Source organism: Podarcis liolepis, assembly GCF_965112155.1.
Source record: "Podarcis liolepis genome assembly, chromosome: 8".
Taxonomy (NCBI): domain Eukaryota; kingdom Metazoa; phylum Chordata; class Lepidosauria; order Squamata; family Lacertidae; genus Podarcis; species Podarcis liolepis.
Genome location: NC_139560.1, coordinates 15,844,638 through 15,869,223, shown reverse-complemented (window position 1 = coordinate 15,869,223; position 24,586 = coordinate 15,844,638). Strand labels below are relative to the sequence as shown.

General features: G+C 46.0%; 1 protein-coding gene across 5 annotated transcripts in view; it reads left to right on the top strand.

Moving 5' to 3' along the window:
* The first annotated feature begins 3,468 nt into the window (after positions 1 to 3,468).
* COL14A1 (collagen type XIV alpha 1 chain) overlaps positions 3,469 to 24,586 on the top strand; it is a 132,410-nt gene continuing 111,292 nt past the window's right edge. The window contains exons 1-3 of one of the 5 annotated variants that reach the window (XM_083516442.1): positions 3,469 to 3,684; positions 10,723 to 10,849; positions 21,860 to 21,976. In XM_083516442.1, coding sequence (XP_083372568.1) covers positions 10,747 to 10,849; positions 21,860 to 21,976 — 220 coding nt within the window. In that variant the 5' untranslated portion in view covers positions 3,469 to 3,684; positions 10,723 to 10,746. The remainder of the gene's footprint in view (positions 3,685 to 10,722; positions 10,850 to 21,859; positions 21,977 to 24,586) is intronic. The other 4 variants (XM_083516443.1, XM_083516440.1, XM_083516441.1 and 1 more) reach the window with 4 other exon arrangements.

Here is a 24,586-nt window from a genome sequence, read left to right as displayed (position 1 = left end):
AGAGGGCATGGAATGCAGTGCTTTTTCTTCTATTTTTAGAAGGAAGATAAGGGGGTCTGTTTTGGATTATGCCTCTCGGGGCTGGATTAATTCACGCAAGGTATTAGTTAACAATAGGCAGGCGGTGTTCCATCCCCAATGTCTCCATTTAGGGCAGGGAATATTCCCAATCTGCTTGAAACCTGGAGAGATGCTGCCAGTCAGTGTAGACAATTCTAAGCTCCTGCATGGACCAAGGATGCAGCATGCAGAACCTTGATTCTTCAGCATCAACTTCATTGGACTGGTCATGGTGTGCGGATGCCTGATGATCGTCTTCCAAAGCAACTACTCTATTCCAAACTTAAAAATGGAAGGCGCAATGCTGGTGGTCAACAGAAGAGGTTTAAAGACTCTCTCAAGGCAAATCTAAAAAAATGTAGTATAAACACTGACAACTGGGAAACACTGGCCTACGAGTGCTCCAATGGGAGAACAGCCTTTACCAAAGGTGTCATGGGCTGTGAAGACACTTGAATTCAGGACGCAAGGGAGAAACGTGCTAAGAGGAAGGCACACTTGGCAAACCCTCACCGTGATCAACTCCCACCTGGAAACCTATGTCCCCACTGTGGCAGGACATGTGGATCCAGAATTGGCCTCCACAGTCACTTACGGACTCACTGTTAAAACTGTGTTTGTGGAAGACAATCTTACTCAGCTACGAGCGATCGCCAAAGAAGAAGAATGCAAGTCTGCATTAACACATTGGAGCCTCTGTTTGGTCCATAGCAGTGCAGTGGCAAATATTGTCCACGAACAAACACCTCCTTGTGCGAACAGCCACCCATCCACCCAACCAACCAACCAAAGCACTGATAAGCATGTCTGAGAGTCTTGAGGCATCCAATGCTGGATCATATATGGCTGGGAGATGGGTGCATAGGCTGCTCTTGGAGGTGTGGCCCTCCAGGCGTGCAGTTGGACACCAAATGTGCAGTTGTCAAAAAAAAAGGTTGTGCAGTTGGAGCACTAATAATGTGAAGTTGGAAAAACTGAGTGGGAAACTAGACATATTAGGCTTATTAACTGTGTTAAGATTCCTTAAATCAGATGTTTACAACCTTTTCGAGTCCATGGCTCCCTTGACCAACTACATTCTTTGAGCCAGTGTGGTGTAGTGGTTCAGAGTGGTGGACTCGTAATCTGGGGAACCGGGTTCGCTTCCCCGCTCCTCCACATGCAGCTGCTGGGTGACCTTGGGCCAGTCACACTTCTCTGAAGTCTCTCAGCCTCTACAGAGTGTTTGTTGTGGGGGAGGAAGGGAAAGGAGATTGTTAGCCGCTTTGAGACTCCTTAGGGTAGTGATAAAGCAGGATATAAAATCCAAACTCTTCTTCTTTCTGTGGCACCCCTGTGGCACTCAGGAGCCCAGTTCTGTCACGCCTTGCCTGCAGAGCTGGCAGCCTTTTGCCCTTTTTCAAACATTCTCCCTTGTGGAGCACTCCCTCGACCTCCTCTCTTCTCCCTTCTCCTGGGAAGTCCTCCAGGCAGCCACTGCTACCGCCCCTGGTCTCTGAGGTGCCCCCCTCCCTGCCCCAAAGAGAGGTGACTCCTCACACTGTCCATTCCCAACAGCAAGGGCTGGAGGAATGGCTGACTGGCTGGGCTCCCTCACCCATGTACTCTTGCTTACTCTGAGGCCACCTCAGCTCCTGGCAACCAGCACCGCCTGGCCAGCCCCAGAGGCACCATTCAACTAGGGAGCCTGTAGTCAGGGCTGCTGCAACAAACAGCTGTGCAAGCCTTTGGGAGGCAGAGATACGAGAGGGCATCAGAGGATGGAGGGAAGGAACGAGGGACAGAAGCCACTGTTGCCCACGACACCCCTGACCATCATTCAAGGCACCCCAGGCTGCCACGGCACACTGGTTGAAAACCACTGCCTTAAATGACAGGCAGTATCAGGGACTGTGTGTGCACAGATTGCACATGGATGGAATGCATGCAGTTTCCACACTTAAAACAAGATGCTCGTATTAAAGCACCTTCTTCTGTTTTGGCCAGAACCTCCTCTTCTTTGGACAGGTGACATTACTGAACCAAGGCAGGTTCATGAACGAATCACAGAATGACTTCTATGGTGAAATGGCCTCTTATACAGGGTGTAATCTGTGCTTTTTCCCCCCAGCCAGAGCAACAACTTAATGGTGAGTTCTGGCACCTTTTTTCTTTTTAAAGAAAGCACTGGGTGTAAAGCAAAGCAATTTTATGTTCACTGGCTTTTGTGTGCCTTTAGGGACGCAGGTGGCGCTGTGGGTTAAACCACAGAGCCTAGGACTTGCTGATCAGAAGGTCGGCTGTTCGAATCCCCGTGACAGGGTGAGCTCCCGTTGTTTGGTCCCTGCTCCTGCCAACCTAGCAGTTTGAAAGCATGTCAAAGTGCAAGTAGATAAATAGGTACCACTCCGGCAGGAAGGTAAACAGCGTTTCCATGAGCTGCTCTGGTTCACCAGAAGTGGCTTAGTCATGCTGGCCACATGACCCGGAAGCTGTACGCTGGTTCCCTTGGCCAATAATGTGAGATGAGTGCCGCAACCCCAGAGTCGGCCATGACTGGACCTAATGGTCAGGGGTCCCTTTACCTTTACCTTTACCTTTATGCAGGGCTGTCTGGCAGAGAATTTGTGCAGTTGGGAAATCTGCTTTTAACCCCCTCCCCTTTCCATGAAACCTTCGGCATTTTTTCTCAGTCCTCATTCCCAGCCCCTAACCAAGCCCCAAAACACATAAATAGATCAATGCTTTGCTAACATGCAGTTCTCTCTCTTCCACCCCCTAATGTTAAAATGTAAATTGTCAACTGCTTAGTGGGGATGGGGATCAGGTGGATGAAACTTGGTTCCCAGCCATGAGCAACCAATAAATGAAGAATTCTGCTTGCTGAAGAGTCCTGTGCAACTGGAAAGCTTGCATGCTTCCATTCCAATAGCAATGGATTTTTTAAAAAAATGTTTGTTTGGGCATCACTTAGGGCAGATGTATGCTACACATTTATGAAGTGCTTTTTTTCTATTAAAAAATGTTTAGAGGTACTCTCACTTTCCTACTCATATTAAAATACTGCCCATATTAAAATACTGCCCATATTAAAATACGCCAAATTTAGATTCACGAAATGTTTAGGGGTATGTGTACCTCTGCGTCCCCCCAGGAAAAAAAGCACTGCATTTATGAGTGTTTATAACAACTTCACTGTGACAGCCCCCCCAGCCTCCCCCTCCCCATGAGAATTCCAATTAAGGGAGGATACAGAGAAATACCCCTGAACTTAGGTAAGCTTAACACTGCAATCCTATACATTTCTATTCAGAAGTAAATGCTGGAGTACTTATACTTCGAAGCTTAAACCAGTTTAAAAACCCGAAGTGTTTAAAAATGCCTTGATTTCCTCCCCCTCCTGGGACGGGGGGGGGGGGAGACAGCTGTCTATGTGCCAAACGAATGTTGTGGGAACCGTGCCTTTGAAAGACCACTCCCCTCTCCTCCCAAAATGGATTTGTAAGCCCATTTCCCATACTTGGAGAAACCCTCTCGCTTGAACCAAAAGGCTCACATTTCTCCCTCGTTCCCATTGTACACCTGGCAACACCCCCCTCCTCCCGCGGGACTGCCCTTCCTCAACTCAGGAGCGGAGTGGAGAAGGTAAGGGATTGGGGTGAGGGCTTGCAGAAGGAGAGAGGGAATAGGTGCCGGGGATTATTCTTGCGTCTTGGAATCGCTGTATATCTCCCCCCCCCAACACACCTCGCTGCCCCCCCTTTTCTCCTCTTTCCCCTCATTTCCACCTTCTAGTCTTTCACCGGCTGCCTTCTTCCTCTCCCATTGCTGCGGATCAAGCAGAAGAAAAGTTCAACTGACGGGAGAGAAACAAACTTTTCCTAAGAGTTTGCTGCTTGGTCTTGAGTTTGCGCGCGCGCTGCTGCTGCTGCAAAGACTGGTTTTCTCGCAGGGAATTGCACCCACTTTGCAATGCTCTAAAGCAAAATTGTTCATGGCTGCAAAGGTTCGTTTGATTTCCAACCCATCCGGCTTTGACCATTTAAAAAATGAAATAAAATAGTAATTGGGTGTGTCTAAAAAAAAAAAACCTTAACAGAGGATGGGGTGGGAAAGAAAGGCGAAACATTCTAAATAGCTAATCCCCACTCCCTTTCCTATTCTTCTTACCTTCGTTTCATCAGTGAACAAAGACACATCTGTGAACCCTGTAATGATGGGGTATAGAAATAATTTTCCCAGCGAGATGTAGATAAGGAAGGGAAGGGGATTTGGAGTGAGCGGGTGCGCGCGTTTGTTTAAAGGGAAAGCGAGAAATATCTCCATCTGTAGGTTTTGGAGACGTGGCTGTGTATTTGGGTGGGTGGGTGGGTGTGCTGTGCGCTTTCTGTGGAGCGCGGTTGCCTAATCGGAATAGCCAAGAAATGCATAAAAGCGCGCCTTGCCAGATAAATGGATAGCTTTCCTTCCTTGCAAGCAACAGCCCTCTCTCGGCGCCTGGGGCTCTGCCATTCTGCCGGTGGAGGAGAGCTTGCCAGGCCCGCTGGCTGTGTGAAACGGATCCTGTCCCAATATAATCCCTCGAGGCTTAATCTGAGCCGCGGCGGGTGGGGGAAACCCTCAGGACGCTTCCCCGGCCGTCAGTGAAGCCGTATCGAAGGCGAGAGTGCCAGTGCGCACGTGCAGAGCGCGCTCATTCGCTTGAGATGCGCAAGGCTTCGTTTGAACCCGGGCTGAACCTGCACGTCTTTTCCCCACCCCCTTACTTCTCAGTGGCAGGGCACACCACTGTTATGTAGGTGCAGTGATAAGAAAGTACAGAGTGCCTCTGAACATGTGCAGAGAGCCTTCCCTCAGCACTATGCAAGGATTTGTTGTTGGGATTCAAGCCATTTGTTTATTTTCAGACTAGAGAAAGGCAATAAAATAAGTAACTTGTGGGAATGTTTTAGCAATTTTTTGAGAAAGGTCAATACAGCGTCTCTGCCCATCCGTCCTCATGTTTGCCTTGATTATCCGAACCTGTCACAGGTGTAGCAAATAGCACCTTGCAACCCCCTTGTTTTGTTTTGTAACTATGCAGGAATGTTAATTCAGGCATGAATGCAGAGGGGGGCTTTTTTGAAATGAAATGGACATTCCAGACACCCTAGGTTTTTACATTTGCATTCTGCAGCATGTGGTAAATGCAAGAAACACATTGAGTATCATGTGTGGAAATGTTTTGGGGGATTTTTTTTTTTGGGGGGGGAGTTTTGCCCTTCAGTCTGTTAATGCTGTTAACTCGAGGAAGAAAGTGGAATAGAGAGAGTTTTTCAAGCACATTCTTTCCTCTGGAAGCTCTGTGTTCACATGACAGATGTGGGAAGTGCCAAAAACTGATTGAGGGAACTTCCTGATGGCCTGTTTATTGTACATTTATCACGGTTAGTTTGCAGGGAGATTAGATGACAGCTGTCTAAGGAGTATTCGTTTTGAATTGTTTGTGGGGATGCTAACTATTTAATAATATCCTGCGAGGGTCTCCTGTCATTCCCTTCCAGTTCTGGCACCTGGCCTGCCCCGCACCTTAACATGACGAAGGCCAATATTTCTAAACTTAAAAGTATGCAAGCTTACCTGTTGAATGTACTCAGGCTGCATTTCTCTCTTTTGATTCAGAGTTGCAGGTAATATGACGAGTGGTATCCTAAAGGTAAAGGTAAAGGGACCCCTGACCATTAGATCCAGTCTTGGCTGACTCTGGGGTTGCGGCATTCATCTCGCTTTATTGGCCGCGGGAGCCAGCGTACAGCTTCTGGGTCATGTGGCCAGCATGACTAAGCCGCTTCTGGCGAACCAGAGCACACCTTCCCACCGGAGTGGTACCTATTTATCTGCTTGCACTTTGACATGCTTTCAAACTGCTAGGTTGGCAGGAGCAGGGACCAAGCAATGGGAGCTCACCCTGTCGCAGGGATTCAAACCGCCAACCTTCTGATCGGCAAGTCCTAGACTCTGTGGTTTAACCCACAGCGCCACCTGCATCCCTACTGTATCCTACTGGTGATCTAATAGTGAGTGCAGAACTTTAAATGCCATTAGAGCAGGGGTCAGCAAACTTTTTCAGCAGGGGGCAGGTCCACTGTCCCTCAGACCTTAGGGGGCGGACGGACTATATTTTGAGAAAAATAATAATGAACGAATTCCTATGCCCCATAAATAACCCAGTGATGCATTTTAAATAAAAGGGCACATTCTACTCATGTAAAAACATGCTGATTCCTGTACCGTCTGTGGGCCAGATTTAGAAGGCGATTGGGCTGGCTCCAGCTCCTGGACCTTAGTTTGCCTACCCGTGGAGTAAACAAACAAACAAACAGATTGTGTGCTGCACTTGCAGAAAGGGCTCGCGTCCATAGGTTCTGCATTCCTTTCAAGTTGCCCACAGCTGGCTTGCCCCCCATAGCATACCATATACGCATCGCTCAAGAGTTCTCCTGTGTGGCCACCGTGTGATGAACACAACTGCTCAGCAGATGCACAGAGAAAAGTCTTGCCCCTCCTGTTCTGATCACCGCTGCCAGTCTTCCCGTTGTGGTGTATTGCTGGCTTCCGAGAACCTTCACAGCAGCTGAAACAGCAGGGCTGCATTTCACCTGTCCTATATGAGTTTCCAACATGTGTGGAATAGCTTTAAAAAAGGGAGGGGGGATGATACTGCTCAGATTGTTGCAGTAGCTTTCCTGTGCCTGAACAACAGGCACAAGTGTTACTATATTATTGATATAGTATTTTGTATCCAGTGCCTTTGGTGGCCAAGGACACCATACAATCAGGCATGGCCAAACCTGGCCCTCCAGCTGTTTTGGGGACTACAATTCCCATCCTCCCTGACCACTGGTCCTGTTAGCTAGGGATGATGGGAGTTGTAGTCCCAAAACAGCTGGAGAGCCAAGTTTGGCCATGCCTGCCATACATCAATTGTCAGGTTTTAAGGATGCAATCCTATTCCTGTTTGAATGCCTGTCTTCCTTCTAAGCAAATGTGCGTGGTGTTGCTCTGAAGAGATTTCTGCCACTCACAGATTTTCCAAAAGGCCTGCTGTTTCAAGCCATTTCACCCTCAACAATGTGCTACATAGCAGCCAGCTCCTAGGGGCTGAGGTCCCTTCGCCCCCGCTAAAATATTTGAGGGAGCCAGGGGACAGAGGCTCCAGAGTTGATGGGCATTGCCATTCAAATGACGTGCATGGTTTTTTTTTGGTTTTTAAAGTAGCACAAGCAATCCATCGGCACCTGCACACCTGTCCTTCTGGCCTCCATTGCCCCAGGTGTGATGAGTTGGGATTTTCAGGTTAAAATTCTGAAAACCTTACCAAGCAATGTGCTCAACTTTCCTGCTATGTGTGTATATATAACCCTCATAGTTTGAATTAAGTAGCTGGGATTAAAAATATATATAGTGAATTCTTGAGTTTAAAATCTTCAAATTGAATGTCACTTTAACTTGAAATAACACAGATGGTGCAGAAAGCTTTATTCCTCCCTTGGGCTGGTCATGCTGTCTTATCCCAGAGACAATACCTTTGGATTCTACATTGGTTTTAACATCACGTTTGTGAAAGCTTCCTTGGTAAACCATTCAAGTTACAACAAGAGACTGTTGGGCCCAAGGAGCAAATCTCAAACATTTTTGACCTGACCTTTTCCCCCCCTTGACGGTTCTATTCCAAACCTTTCTGCTATTCTGCCCCCTAGCATATTCACATCCCTAATACCTGGAGAAATGATGTTTATCCTGGCAGCTGAAGGTCTAGTAGTGAATTAATTTGAAATCCGTATCCCCTTCACTAGGGATGTGGGTGGCGCTGTGGTCTAAACCACTGAGCCTTGAGCTTGCCGATCAGAAGGTTGGCAGTTCGAATCCCTGCAACGGAGTGAGCTCCTGTTGTTTGGTCTCAGCTCCTGCCCACCTAGCAGTTCGAAAGCACATCAAAGTGCAAGTAGATAAGTAGGTACCACTCTGGTGGGGAGGTAAATGGTGTTTCAATGCGCTGCTCTTGTTTGCCAGAAGCGGCTTAGTCATGCTGGCCAAATGACCTGGAAGCTGTACACCGGCTCCCTCGGCCAATAAAGCGAGATGAGCGCTGCAACCCCAGAGTTGGCCATGACTGGACCTAATGGTCATCGGTCCCTTTACCTTTACCTTTATGGGATGGGATCCTAGGCTTGGCTCCTGTCAGATTATGGTGTGGCAACATCAGCTCAGGTTTGCCACTGAGCTTCACGGCTACGGCAGGATCTGAACCCTGACTTCCCAGGTCCTAGCCTAGGGGTGGAGAACTGGGTCCAGACAGGGGACTAAATCATTATCTTTCCCCCACCTCCACTCTGCAGGCAAAGATTGACAGGTGGGTGGGACAGCACACCTGCCGGATGTTGCAGCGGAATCGCAGCGTGCAAAGATCACAGCTCACAGTGCAGCAACAATCAGCTGATTGTCTGGGTTTGCAAAGCCCAGTGTCAAGGACTTAGCAGGTGTCCATTTATTTAGCTGCCCCACAGCTGATGTCATGTGTACTGTCAGATGTAGGGCAGATGGGTGTGGCTTGGCTGAAATGGCCCCATGGTCTGAATGGGGAGGCCTGTTGGCCAAGATTAGGCGAGAGGTTGATCACTGCTGTCCCAATTCAACCATGCCACCACATGTGTTGATGTTGTCCCCCTTGTCAGCTCCAAATGCATCCCCCAGAAGTGACCTTAGAGCTTATTAGCATTCTGTGGATGGGGATGAGTAAGCAGAGGCAGACCTTTTTTGCTTTCTGTTTTTTAAAAAAACTATGGTTTGCCCTAAGGGATGCGGGTGGCGCTGTGGGTTAACCCACTGAGCTTAGGACTTGCCGATCAGAAGTTTGGCAGTTCGAATTCCCAACGCGGAGTGAGCTCCCGTTGCTTGGTCCCTGCTCCTGCCAACCTAGCAGTTTGAAAGCACATCAAAGGGCAAGTAGATAAATAGGTACCGCTCCGGCGGGAAGGTAAACAGTGTTTCTGTGCGCTGCTCTGGTTCACCAGAAGCGGCTTAGTCATGCTGGCCACATGACCCAGAAGCTGTATGCCAGCTCCCTCGGCCAATAAAGCGAGATGAGTGCCGCAACCCCAGAGTCCGCCACTACTGGACCTAATGGTCAGGGGTCCCTTTACCTTTACCTTTATGGTTTGCCCAGCTCTATGGGCTGCATCCTGTGGTAGCTCTGCTAAGACTTAGGTCTATTAATTTCAATGGGTCAAACTTAAGGTTACCAGATTTTTTTCAATGAATCCGGGGACACTTCAACTTCAGTCGGAGTGGATGGATTTTGTCAGGGGACTGATTTGTAAATCCGGGGACTGTCCCTGGGAAACGGGGACGTCTGGTAACCTTAGTCTAACTCTGAGTAGATCTTAGCTGGATGGAGCACTTTGTTCTTAAACTGTTTGCCTTCGGCTTCTCCCATTCTAAGGCCGAGCTATCGCTAAGACGATAAATCACTTTGGAGAACCACGTCAGATTTCTGGTGGGAAATCCCCTGCTGATATGGTCCTCCATACCAAAAAGAAGAAGGAGAGAAATATCCATGCATGAAGAAAAGTAGGATTTCAGGGAGAAGCATTCTAGAGAAGTCTAGAATATGTGCAGGGAGGTTTAATGTGTGCCATGCTCTCAACCACAATAAACAAAAGAACCCAACCCATTTGTTGTCTAAAGTGGTTCAGCCCAGACACAGGTTGACAACCTCACTGAGAACTAGGCTAATGAGACTTTCTGCATGACGAGACACCAAGCATGCCCTAACAATATTTGAGCTTCTAGCAAGAAAAAAATTAAAAAATAAAAAATCGCAAATATGTGACGTCCCCTCCACCTATAGAGCACAGGGCATATTTTTGCTGCAGGGGATAGCTTTGTTCCTTGCTTCCCTATTATTTATTTATTTTACAGTTTTAAAATAGTCGTTCTGACTAGATGAGGGCTGCAGGAGAAAAAAAGTGGGGTGGGCATGCACAGTCTCTTCCAAAGAATAAAACTGAGCTATAGGGTTCATTGGACAGTGTAGCATTGCAACAAGAAGTAAGTCTTGCTGTTTGTGAACGACACCATAAATTTAAAGCACGAGGCTTCCTCCGAAGAAACCTGGAAACTGTAATTTATTAAGGGAATTGTAGCTCTGTGAGGGGTACACTACAATTCCCAGGATTCTTGTGGGGTGGGTAAGCCATGTCCTTAAATGTGCTTTAAATATATGGTGTGGATGTGACAATATATACTGTATTTTTCACTCTATAAGACGCACCAGACCACAAGATGCACCTAGTTTTTGGAGGAGGAAAACAAGGAAAAAAATATTCTGAATCTTAGAAGCCAGAACAGCAAGAGGGATCGCTGCGCAGTGAAAGCAGCAATCCCTCTTGCTATTCTGGCTTCTGGGATAGCTGCGCAGCCTGCATTCACTCCATAAGATGCACACAAATTTCCCCTTACTTTTTAGGAGGGAAAAAGTGAGTCTTATAGAGCAAAAAATGCGGTATAGTTTATAGCGTTTGTATTTCCCTTTCCCCCTCAGCTAACAGGAAAATAACCTTGACGAGAATCTTGCTTCTGCCAACTGAAATCCCAAAGGGTGACCGCACCATCTGTTGATTAAATACTTCTGTGCGATTACAGGTTTGTTGATGTTACATACATCCGATGGCAAAGGAGAAGACCCACCGCTGGTTCAAGATGCTGAGCTGGTTCCCCTTTGTCTTCATAGCCATCACAACTCAATTAATGACGCACGTCCGGGGTCAAGGTAAACTTATCTCTAAGAAACCATTATATTTCACTAGGGCTCTCTGATGTGCAGAAAAGGGGCTCCTGTGTACTATTCACGCTCTCTCATTAAGCAGTGCATATGGAAACATTTAGATCATGGAAAGACAACCTGGTGGTGGCAGATGTGAACTCCAACACCCATCATCCCCTGTCACAATGGCTAACGCAGTAGCCAGGGATGATGGGTTTTGTAGACCCACAATTTTGCAAGGACACCATGTTGGCTGCCCCTGATTTAGACAAACTAGAATGTTTTGATTGGAGGAGTGGCTACTTTGAATCCCAGACAGGATGCCGTGTTTGTGTTTTTGTGCAGGTCATTCTTCCTCTACCCCACAATAAGTTATTTTTTTGCCAGTTCCATGAAACAGGTGTGGAATGTATGCAGCCTTTGCCAGTTTAACGCATGCCCTCCATATTGTTCAAAGTTTCTGTTTTCTAGCACCTGCTTTCAATAACTGATCACTTCTGCTTGGTTCCATAACAGCTGGTTTTACTTTTAACAAATATAACAATACTGCAGCCATGTTTGTCTAGGAATTGTGACCCTTTTTGACAACTGGATGTGTGCAGGGGTATGCAAAAGACTATTCCTTTCCGTTTATCAATATAGGTGGACATAAATAACTAAGACTCTCCTGGTACTTTAGAAAATCAGGGCTGCAATCCTAACCCCATTTACCTGGCAGTAAGCTCCACTATATTCCATGTGACTTACTTCTGAGTAGAGATGGTTTAGATTGCACTCTAACGAATTTATTATGACGTAATAAAGTCCATTTCATCGGATGCACAATGAGTCATCCTCAGCTGCCAGGTATATAAACACATTGGCGCAAAAAGCTAAAAGCTGGAATCAAATGAAAAATGTACTGTCTGTTAAATGTGTGCAGAATAAGACCACTGACCCTTTACAACAGCAGGATTGGTAGACTAATACATGGTTACCCTTCTGGAAAAAGCTGGGGATGCTTGTTTATATGTGTTCTCAAGTGCTTCTTAAGTTCATAATTTATTTCTACTAATCTACTTTACGAAAGCAAGATCTTATGCACTTTATGGACCAGTGCTATGTATGCTTACTTGAAATTATGTTGATTTGAATCTACTGAATTTACATCCTGCACTTGCATTCTGGAAAATGTAAGGCGGAAAAGCGAGGTGGGCCAGGAATGGCAATGCTAGCAACCGGAATGAGACTCTGCATTTGCTTCTCTGCACACTCTGCAATTCAAACAATATAAGGAAAAAAGCTGTTTTTTTAAAAAAAATGAGGTTCTCTTCTGTAAGGAAAGCCACCAGCTTTCTGATTCACACACTGAGCATTTCAGACCACCTTCCACGTCTGTCGTCAGGAATTATGTTTCTGGAGCACTAACAACAACAATGAAAAATGTCCAAGTTTCGATATGATCTGCATAAACCCAAAGGCCTTGAACTTGTCTCTCGCCTCCTTCTGGATGAATGCTTTAATGTCGCTGCCGGCCATACGCTTGCACATTCCTGCGAAATCGCTTAACAAGCTTGAGCTTCTGATTTTTATCAGCTAACTTCACCGATACGTAGACTGATTCTTTTTCTTCTTTTGCAAGAAGTGAGATTTTATTCCACAGGCTATAAAGGTGCTCCACAGAAATAAAGATTCCCTCTCCAGGTTGGTGGCCCTAAAGTCCTTCCAATCAATATATTGTTGTGTTTGTCCGAGAGTTAGATTTATTTTCATTTTCAACTTTCTCTAGTTGTATGTGTTTTCTTGTGCAGGAACGATAGTCTTTGCATAACTAAGCTAAACGCTTGCTTTAAGGAACTGTTTTGGCCCTTATATGGTCAGTTATCGGCTTGGAAATTGTCGGCTCTCGTTTCTTCTCTCTTTCCATTGGAAGAAACAAACGAACGCTTGGTGGAGATAATCTAGTTATGTAAAGACTTTTCTGCACATTTCTTCTAGACTGTTGTGTTGTAGGTTTCCAGTATATGCACAGAAACACCTGACTGAGTTTGTCTTTCTTTTCCTATCTGTGTTGGACGAGTGACCGGTTCAGGGGTTCTGGAAATGTGGCTTGTTTGGTGATGGCTTCTTATCAGTGATGTTGGTGCTCTTGTTTCTCTGATAGAAAAAGGGCCATAGCTCCATAGCAGGACCCATGTAGAGTCCCTAGCATCTAGAGCAGTGGTTCCCGACCTTTTTTTGGCCATGCCCCACCTAAGCATCTCTAAAATCCTGATTCCCTCCCCATGACATATAATTCTTATTGTTCAAAAAATGAACTCCTATTCACATGGAGGAAGCCTAAAGGGCCATTAACTGGTCTAAACCTGGCTTCCTCAACCTCGGTCCTCCAGATGTTTTTGGCCTACAACTCCCATGATCCCTAGCTAGCAGGACCAGTGGTCAGGGATGATGGGAACTGTAGTCTCAAAACATCTGGAGGACCGAGGTTGAGGAAGCCTAGTCTAAACAAGCTTCCAAATTGCCCCCCTTAAAAATCAAATCGCCCACCTGTAGGGCGTATGCCCCATATTGGGAACCGCGGATCTAGAGTTTAAAAGATCTCTTCCAATAACAGTACTGGGGAAAACCTTGGCCTGAATGACAGCTGCCAGTCAGAGTAGAAAATCCTGGGTGAAATGGTCTATTGGGCCAATATTTGGATTATTTGATATGTATATGTATATGTATATGTATATGTATATGTATATGTATATGTATATGTATATGTATATGTATATATGTATATGTATATATGTATATGTATAATTTGGAATATTTAATGTGATTTGATTGGATTGTTAAAGTGGAAAATTTAAGAAAAATGATGATTATTTTTTAAAAAAGAAATGGTCTATTGGGCCAAGCCCCAGGATTTTTACACCAAACCCAAGATCTCCTTTCTCCCCACCCCCTTTCAGAAATATGACATTGCTTACAGGGCAGCTTCTATACATATAAATGACCATATGCAAATATGTGTTGCAGGGTTGCACATTGAGTTATTTTTTTTAAAAGGACCTTGCAAAGTCCCTGGGGTACAGTGATCTAACTCAGTAAGAGGCAGATGTGTATTTGTGTACTGTGCGTATATACCGGTAGTTGCGTTGTACATTTACATACATACATATATAGTCCTATGAAAGAAACGGCTGTTATTCGATCTAAGATGGCATGAGCATTGCCCATTTAAAACACAAAGATCGAGATGGAAAGAAGACCCTACCAGAGAAGAATGTAATTTAAACTGATGGACTATGCCAGGCCTAGGGATGCGCGTGGCGCTGTGGCCTAAACCACGGAGCCTAGGTCTTGCCGATCAGAAGGTCGGCGGTTTGAATCCCCACGATGGGGTGAGCTCCCGTTGCTCGGTCCCTGCTCCTGCCAACCTAGCAGTTCGAAAGCACACCACCCATATAGATAACTAGGTACTGCTCCAGCGGAAGGTAAACGGCATTTCCGTGCACTGCTCTGGTTCGCCAGAAGCGGCTTAGTCATGCTAGCCACATGTCCCAGAAGCTGTACGCCAGCTCCCTCGGCCTATAGAGCGAGATGAGCGCGCAACCCCAGAGTCGTCCACGACTGGACCTAATGGTCAAGGGTGCCGTTACCTTTACCTTTATGCCAGGCATAGGCAAACTCGGCCCTCCAGATGTTTTGGGACTACAACTCCCATCATCCCTGACCACTGGTTCTGTTAGCTAGGGATGATGGGAGTTGTAGTAACATCTGGAGATCCGAGTTTGCCTATGCCTGGACTATGCCTAAACAGTGGCGTAGCGTGGGTTGTCAGCACCCGGGGCAAGGCAAGTAATCTGCGCCCCCTAACCCGTGGATTTGCGCCCCCTAACCCCCAGATGGTGCGGCCGGCCCCCCCTGCACCCCCCACGCTACGCCACTGTGCCTAAATGGCAAAAATGACCGGAAGAATTAGGAATCAGGAAGATCATTTTTTAAAAATAAGGAATGGGGAAAAGATATAATTTATCTTAAAAATCATTGCAAACCATTAAAATTATTAGTAGGATTGGAATGATGCTTGTGGCTATGGTTGTAATGAAGATTTAATAGAATTGTATTAATAGAGAAGACGCAGGAGGAAAAAGCTTAATATAAAGATCCACAAAGGGGAGGAGGGAAGTCCATGGGAATTTGTGGAATTCTCTTTTTATTTTGGTTGTTTGATGATTGTTTGTAAATTTCAAAATTTGGAAAATTAAATAATTTTTTTTAAAAAAAAAAGATTGAAAAATAATAAAAAAATGGTTCATTAGCAAAAATGCTAAACAACAGAATGGTGGCGGCAGGTCAGTGAAAACTAGTCTTGTTCAGCCAAATACATGACTGATGCCCCATCGACCCTCTGCATTTAAAGCAGTAACAGTCATGACTTCCCTCAAAGAATTCTGGGAACTGTAGTATGTTACAGATACTGAGAGTTGTTAGGAGACATCTGTTCCCCCCTCACAGAGCTGCAATCCCCAGATTTCCCTGCAAAGATAGATATGTTTTCAAACCACACTGGAAATTGCAGTTTTGTGAGAGGAATAGGGGTCTCCTAACAATTCTCTGCAATCTCAATGAACTACAATTCCCAGGATTCTTTGGGGAAAGCCATGGCTGCTTAAAGTGGCGCTGTGGTGCTTTAAGTATGTGGCCGAATTATGCTCACTTGCCAGGGGGTGGGAATCTAAATGAAATCAGTTAAGGCTGCTTTGTAAAGGAGCCTAGAAAAGTTACTAGCTGAAAACATTTTGCTAGCCTGCTGGAGGCTGTCAGATGGAGAGCTACACCCCTCCCACAGTAGCCTTTGACTTTCTATAATGGGTGAAAAGGAAGGGGACTTCCACCCTCTGGCAGCCCACCTGGTTCCTATAATGGCCACAGAGGAGGGACAGACCACTGCATCCTTTCACACACACCCCACTCCTTCAATGGCTTAGCATCTCGTGCACCTGCATTCATTCATTCATTCAAAGTATCTGTATCCCGCTCTTAGCCAGGACGTTCCAGAGCAGCTTCCTTATCAGTGAAAACAACACAGTCCCTGCCCTTGGGCTTACTATCTAAAAAGACACAGCACAAAAGGAAAAAAGGGATGGAGGTGGAAGAAGAGAACAAGTGAATTCAATTTATTGTTGCCTATGGCTGCCAGGCAAGTGATTAATTACAAGACTGCGTCTGGCCAGCAAGTGCAAGGCCTCTTGATTTATATCCAGAAAAATCTCCTTGCTTCTACTTAATTTGAGAGGTCCCTCCCCCCATACTGTTTTACCTGGCAAATGCAACAATTGTATGCTTTTGCCATTGTTGTTCTTTCTTTTCTGTGGAGGGTGAGGAAACACCCTGAAATAATAATAATAATAATAATAATAATAATAATAATAATAATAATAATAATCTATTTTATTTATACCTCGCCCATCTGGCTGGGTTTCCCCAGCCACTCTGGGTGGTTTACAGAATACATCAAACATAATAAAGCATCAAACATTTTTGTGTGCTTGCTCCAAAGGTTTATTTAGGCTGTAATTCTATACCAATTTTACTTGTGAGTAAGCCAAGGCCCACTGAAATGTCTGCTTCTCAGTAGGCTTACACTTAATAGCAGGAGTGAGGAACCTCCGATTTACGGGTCAATTTGGCCTGCAAGGCCATTTCATCCACCTGTCAATCAGCTAGTGTCACACTAATGGGTGGGTGCTGTCAGCTGATGGGCACAGTTCAATTCTCCCTTGGCTGAGCTGGCCAGTTACCCACAGGAAACTACTGTGTGCATCCAAAGCAACAGAATTTAACCTCCCAGCTTCCAGGGAGGGTTAAATCCTGCTCAGACCCCTGCAGAGAGCAGGATTGAAAACTCTGCTCTCCAGCTGATGAACAGAGAGCTCAGCCCTGCTCAGTCCTGCTTCCCTGGTTACTATCTCTCCCTCCCCAATGGGTCAACTTTGGCAGGTGGGTGAGATGGCCCACCTGTCAATCAGCTGACCTATTTATGATGTCAGATGATCAACAGGATGGGGGGGGTCTGTGCTCCCCCTTGCTTAAGAGGAACAAAGTGAATTAATTAGTCAATGTAATTCCATATTTTAATGAACCTCTCTTGGTGCTAGTCATATCTCTCAGTTCATTCTTCTCTGGTTCACCCCATCCCTGGAGATCTTGAATCATCAGTCCAACCCTCTGCAATGCAGGAAACTTCGCAGCCCTGAGATTGAGAGTCTCACACTTTGAAAATGAATTCAGTGTTGCCTTTTGTAACAGCAGACAGCTGAGTTTTCTAAAATGTGTCAGAGAACCCAGCAGTTACTTCAATATGAATCTGATACACTAAATTTCCAGGAGGTCCCTTATGGTAGCTCATTGTTGTTATATTTCTCCTCTCCTTCCATCCCCTCACCCCTGCCCCAAAAGAGGTCCAAATTTTCAAAGATCTGTGGAGGTGGTTGGTGTGTTTCCTCTTGGCCCAAGGTTGTCTGTTGGTCATTGCAGATATTTGTGGGTGTGGTGAGCATCTTTTAAGCATGACCAAAATGCAAAGCCATGAGCACATTCCAGAGAAGGTCAGGCATCCTTTTAATCTCACAGATACTGATGTGAATTGATTTGGACAGACCATCTTGTTCCGATTCCAGAGGCTGCCACTACCAACCTCTGCACAACCCAAGATTTTGCAACGGCCAAGTGGAAGGACCCTTCCTCTTAGCCGCAACCACCAGTCATCAGCATGCTATATAATGATTTGTGCCACTGCTGATCACTAGAATCATAGCATGACCCTGATCAACTGAGCATAGCACAACCCCCCTCTGAACTCTTGGTCACCCAAGAGAGGGCCGATTCCTCAGTCATTGCCACTGCAGATTTGAAAGGTGGATTTATTGGTAAGGAAGGGTCAGGCCATTGCCCCAATGAGTGCAAATTGATGACGCTGTCAGCTCTTGTCAAGCCAGTGTGTAAGTGTGGCAGCATACTAGATGTGTTACAGTGGTACCTCGGGTTACATACACTTCAGGTTACAGACGCTTCAGGTTACAGACTCTGCTAACCCAGAAATAGTACCTTGGGTTAAGAACTTTGCTTCAGGATGAGAACAGAAATCATGCAGTAGTGGCACAGCGGCAGCAGGAGGCCCCATTAGCTAAAGTGGTGCTTCAGGTTAAGAACAGTTTCAGGTTAAGAACGGACCTCCAGAACGAATTAAGTTCTTAACCCGAGGTACCACTGTACTTGTGTTAATCCAATTAATGTACATATTTTTTATGTCGGGGTGGCCAACTCTCAAGAGACTGTGATCTACTGTCACAGTTAAAAACTGGCAGTGATCTACCCCCTTTTTGGGGGGTTCAGGTCAAAGTTGTTGAGATTTTTTTTAGGAAGGAGGAAGGCCCATTTTGGGGGGGTTCGGGTCAAAGTTGTTGAGTTTTTTCAGGAAGGAGGAAAAACGTTGAGCTTGTTTTAGGGGAGCCGCAGTTGTTCAGCTTCTTTGGGGGGAACCAATGATCTACCAGCGATCTACTGCAGACGTCCAGTGATCTACCGGTAGATCACGCTCTACCTGTTGGTCATGCCTGTTTTATGTAAATTGCCACAAAAAGCCTGAGCAACCTCAGGACTGTGAGCTTCCTTTGAAATGCAAATGGCAGGTCTTAAGAAGTGATCTCCGCTCCGCCCCCCGCTCCAACTTGGGGGCTCCTGTTGCTATTTTGCTGTAGGATCTAATCACATTTTGTAGCAAGTTCAGGTTGTAGCATTGCATTGGTATTTTTATAACAAGGAAAGTGATAGGAAATGTACTGTTGGAAGTATCCCGAGTTGCACCCTGACACTTGAAGAAGAAACAGGAAGTGTAGCAAAGCAGGAAGTGACTTCAGCATCAGTCTAACAGTGAAGCGAGATCAGCTCAGGACACTCGAGGAAGCAAACTGGTTCCTCTTTCTACCTACCCTTTCTCACGCAGGTACATCAGCCTGCAACGCAAGCTCAGTTGCACCCTGACACTTCCACCAGATGCAACGTTGTCTAACCTCCGCACAAACAAATCATTAAAAAGTTTTGTCTCAATTGCTTGGTGAGGTTGCCCCTGGCATCTAGTTGAGAGCTCAAGTGCTGTTCGTTTTGGATCCTTGTCTCCCCCCCCCCCTTTTTATGGGCAGTTCCACCATTGTTCCACCAGATTCTGAATAAGCATGGATTGCTCAGGTACTCAGTCTTGTTTGTTTGTATTTAAATGCATAGGTATGGCTTACCCAAAGGCTTGGGGTGGTGATAGTAAAGGTAAAGGGACCCCTGACCATTAGGTCCAGTCGTGGCCGACTCTGGGGTTGCGGTGCTCATCTCGCTTTATTGGCTGAGGGAGCCGGCCTACAGCTTTTGGGTCATGTGGCCAGCATGACTCTGGCGAACCAGAGAAGCACACGGAAACGGCGTTTACCTTCCCGCCGGAGCAGTACCTATTTATCTACTTGCACTTCGACGTGCTTTCAACTGCTAGGTTGGCAGGAGCAGGGACCGAGCAATGGGAGCTCACCCCGTCGCGGGGATTTGAACCGCCGACCTTCTGATCGGCAAGTCCTAGGCTCTGTGGTTTAACCCACAGCGCCACCCGCGTCCCTGTGGTGATAGTAAGACCCCATTATTAGGGCATTTTCACCCTCATCGACAGAATCACATAGTGCAACTCTTTCTAAACTGTACCACTCAGACTGCAGAAAAGGGATTGTATGTTTCATTCTTTGTGCGTGTGTGAGAGCAAGAGAGCACCATGTCACACTAAAGGCAGTTCAAATATGTCTGGAGTGGCAGAGCTCGGAAAAGCTATCTCAGATGTGATTCTGCTGGTCATATAGCTTGGTTGCTGGGAGCACACCTAACTGAGATGTGACAAAGCTGGCCTATTCTCTGTAATTCCTCTCTCTGACTCCATTTATCCAGCTCAAGTTGCTTGTCTCTGCTTGCCTGAATCGCTCAGTTGCTGTCATGTATATTAAATTCCTTTTGAGGCTATATACAAGACCAGTCACTTCTCAGATAAACTGGGGGAAGTGCGGTTGGGCATTAAACTGGCCTGATGTTTTAATGGTAGGATTTATGTATGCCGTGTGTGTGTCTGTGTGTGTGTGTGTGTGTGTGTGTGTGTACATGCTACTTTTCTGGTTTGCTTTGGGGCTCAGCTTCATTATTTTAAAAAAGTTAACACATACATCAATTATGTGAAAATAAAAAAATTCCTTCCAGTAGCACCTTAAAGACCAACTGAGTTAGTTCTTGGTATGAGCTTTCGTGTGCATGCACACTTCTTCTGAAGAAGTGTGCATGCACACGAAAGCTCATACCAAGAACTAACTCAGTTGGTCTTTAAGGTGCTACTGGAAGGAATCAATTATGTGAAGTTGCTCTGAACTGCTGGGATGTCCAGGCACAGAGAAGGAAGCCCAAAAAGTGCCCTCATGTGAGACTTTTGCAGCTCCTGATCAGTTCATGCATGGATGTGCACGGACCACACACCAGAAGGAGACGCCTTTTAATACCATTTCAAGCACAACGGCTTCCCATTCCTTTTTCTGACGATGCAGCAACCTCACCAAGTTGAATGGCTGAGATGGGAAGGAGCAATAGGACATTGCAGTGGAAAGCTTGAGGGATATTGCAGGGTTAGGAAATTGGAGCTTTTGGTTTGGCAAGGATGAGTGAGGCAGGCATAGGGTGAAGGTGGGATTGCTTGGAGGTTTGCCACGTTTAGCAGAGGAAGGCGTGGTACTGGGTGGAGAAGGAGAGTTGCTTGTATGCCATCGCACTCCAGGCAATTTGCAAGGCTTGTGCCTTGCTAGTTATTTTGAGCTCTAAGGCAAGTCTGCACAACTTGTCTCCCCTGCCAAACCCAGCTCACCAGCTGCGTATGATGGCTTTCTAGATCTCTGACAACCTACTGTCTCTACAGCCTCAAGCAGCACCCAACCAGAGCTTGTTAAGCTCCTGGTTTGATTGAGTGGATTGCAAATTGTGCAGCGCTTGGCTACAGGCAGATCTGTGATTCTGATATCAGGAATACATGTATTTGGCGGGGAGTGGGGGTGGTATGTGCACTGTGGAACGTCTTTTTAAAACATTGTAACATACCGGCATACAGGATCGCCTACACAGCCACGTCAAATAAATTAACTGCTATGGCTTTTCCACACCTCTTATGGGAATTCTGGCAATTTTAAACAGTCTGGAAATTCTTTGGAACAGAATTTCAGAGGACTAAATTTGTAGGGTCCATCAGTTAGGAAGCCATGTCAGTTGGGCAGATTTATGTTTATTTTGTTAAAAATTTAGTCATTTGCAAAGCGGTTACAGAGTAGACCTATTCTAAGTGACATTCTGCCTAAAACTAAGGGATTTCTAGCACTCTTAATTGCTGGTAGGCTCGGGAGCTCCAGCAAATCAGTGTATTCCATGTTGTTAACTTGGTCCACCTACCACCCTTTGAAAATTACAATTCTTTCCCCTGCATGCACTCTACAACATACTCAAAATTCATGCCCTCCCAAGTCTTTCACAATAGGACCTTGAGCAATCTCCACTTCCCTACCTTCCAGGAGACCCCCGAAAGCTAGAAAGAGCCCACTAGAATGTTCCCTGCACTATAACATAACAAAGAACAGATAATACCAAAATAAAGTTTGCACATTGACTTTGCTTGCTAAACTAGGATGTTTTAACCTCTAACCCCAACGTTTCTTTGTCTTTCCCTGTGGGGACAATAGTGCTTTTTTACATTTACTGTGTAGCTTATGTCTTTGGGAACTGATAATTCACCTTGACGTATTTCAACGTCGTTTTACAAACTAATAGACGCTCATCACGGGACTCTCCTGATAACCCACATCCTTTGTCTTGTCTGAAAATTGTGTCGTCTCTTGTTTAATTTGAATGTCTGTATGTGCTGTAATCTTAAGTTTTAAACAAAGTGCGATAAGTCCTTCAGTGCTTATATTTTTGCTTCCCTTCCAGTGGCCCCGCCGTCGAGATTAAGATACACTGTTGTTGCTCATGACAGTGTTCAGATTTCATGGAAAGCCCCTAAAGGGCAGATTGATGGATATAGACTCCTCGTCACTCCAAATGCAGGTAAGGGGGGGGGGATAAAATGCTACCTTTCCCCTGTATTGACAGTTTTCAAGCTGAGCTCCAAAGAACCCGATGAGGGATTTGTCCATTGAAGATGGGACAACAGCAGCACACCCCAGACTTTTTCCTAACAACTTCATTTATTTATTTTTACAAGTCACTGAGCTAAAAACCTACGCTGGTTCTACACTTGGCATTGCTGAGGCATTGTTCTTTCATTCTAAGTTATTGTCTTGGCAGCAACAACAAAGCTGTTCTCTCCCCACTTCCTGTCGGATGCTTTGCTCTAAGGAAAACAACAGGCATCGGAGCCCAGTCCTAGGGGCTGAGGTCCCCTCGCCTCCCCCCAGTAAGATATATGAAGGGGCTAGGCCCCCTCAAAGTTGATGGACATTGCCATTCAAATAGTGAGGGTGAGCCCTGTCATGTGATCGATTATGCAGGGCATAATCCCCCTGCCCTATATATTATTTACTGTACTTTTCCGGGTATAAGACTCCCCCATGTATAAGACGGCCCCTATTTTGGGGGACTCAATTTTAAGAAAATGGGGGGAGATGGCTCAGAGTTGAGCTTTTTGGGGGGTGGGGTTACCCAGAGTTGTACAGTTTTTTTGGGGGGGGGAGGGAATTGCCAAAAATTGCTCACCAGCAGCCGCCAATCCACCGCCCACTTGCTGCAGTGACAGCCGATCACCAACGGATCATTCCCCAGCAGAAAATCACTAACCCAACTGAGAAAAGCTGTCTGCTGACAATCGCGCGCGTCCCAGAACTGCAGCTGCCAATAGTGGCAGCGACAGCCAATCCACAGCAGTCCTTGCTGCGGAAACCAATCACCAACCCAATTAGAGCAGCAGCAGCCAATCCAAAGCAGCTCTTCTAGCAGGCAACAATCAACTACCCAATCTCCTGCTCACAGCTGTAGCCAATCACCTGCCCCCTCATTCACTATCCATGTATAAGATGAGGTGGGTGGTGTTGTTGTGGGTTATACCACAGAGCCTAGGGCTTGACGATCAGAAGGTCGGCGGTTTGAATCCCCACGACGGGGTGAGCTCCTGTTGCTCAGTCCCTGCTCCTGCCAACCTAGCAGTTCGAAAGCACATCAAAGTGCAAGTAGATAAATAGGTACCGCTCCGGTGGGAAGGTAAACGGCATTTCTGTGCACTGCTCTGGTTTGCCAGAAGCAGCTTAGTCATGACCACATGACTGTATGCCAGCTCCCTTGGCCAATAAAGCGAGATGAGCGCCGCAACCCCAGAGTCGGTCATGACTGGACCTAATGGTCAGGGGTCCCTTTACCCCTGATGAGGCACGTTTGTGAACATTATTTTAGAGTAAAAAAGCCTTGTCTTATACACAGAAAAGTATGGTAAGTTGGCACCCCTGGTGACAGGGAAATGCCCTGAATAGTATGGGATAACACACTGAAAGCGGGCTCATGGTTTAACTCTGTCCAGGCTATCCGCAAGCTGTAACCATGGTTTGGCTGGGCGAGATTTGCAAACCAGGCCTACCTAGTTACCTTGTTCACTCACACAGTCTGCTCATGCAAAGGCCTTGGAAAAGGTTTACAGCTGAAGTTGGAATTACCGTTATGCCAGCATGCAAGACTCCGTTGGCTCAATACTCACAGTATTATTGTAACTGAGGGGGAAATTGCATGTTACACACATCATGCAGCCTGGATTCTTTTAAAATTCAGCAGAAAATCAGCATCATGCTGATCATCACTGCAGCCTTTAGCAAGCCTTTAAAAAACCCCAGGAACAGTTGGCGCTTCCTTGCACACATCTGTGTGTAACTTGTAGTTTGCCCTTGAGGATAGTGTTTGCTGAAGAGATATTATTCTGACTGTTGCTGCAGAAACTCTAGTTGTAAAGAAACTGAAGAAGTTGTACTTGCATCATGCAGTGATCAAAGGTATATTTGGGGGAGAACAACATATATTTGGACTATTCCTCTAAGCCTACTCTTTCGCCTAGTTAAACAATGTTTGCATTAGGTTAAAGGCTGTTCAGTGAGAGCATGCCTTATGTCTGCAACATGCCTGTTCTGTTCTGAAGAGTTTGGCAGTTAACCGTTTTGAACTGCAAAGACGGAGCTGAATAAAACCAAACCGTTAGGGCAAAGGGCCAGTACTTGCACTTGATGCTTTGCAAACCTGAGTGATCAGCTGATTGTCTGGGCTTGCAGAACTTGGTGCACTGGACTTTCCAGGATCAACCGATCAATGATGCCTCAAAGCCCTGCCTTTAACTTCCTCACACCTGATGTTGTATGATACATAAGGTGTGGCTTGGCTGAGACAGCCTCATGGACCAAATGGGGAGGTCTGGCAGGCTGACTAAGCCTGCAGGTGCTAGGATGCCATTGTCATGTAGCAATTCCAAGGACCAAACATTTTGCAACCAACCCCATCAATATGGTCGCAAGCTTCTTGCCATCCTAGCTATATGAATCGATGCAAACATTTCTCCCACAGTGTTCAGATTGGGACTTTGCTTCTGCTGCCTCTGAGGATATATGGGACTTGTACAGATTTTGACCTAGCTGCCAAAAAGTTTAACCTTCACCCATTTAAATAATAACAATAATAAGTTTTTGA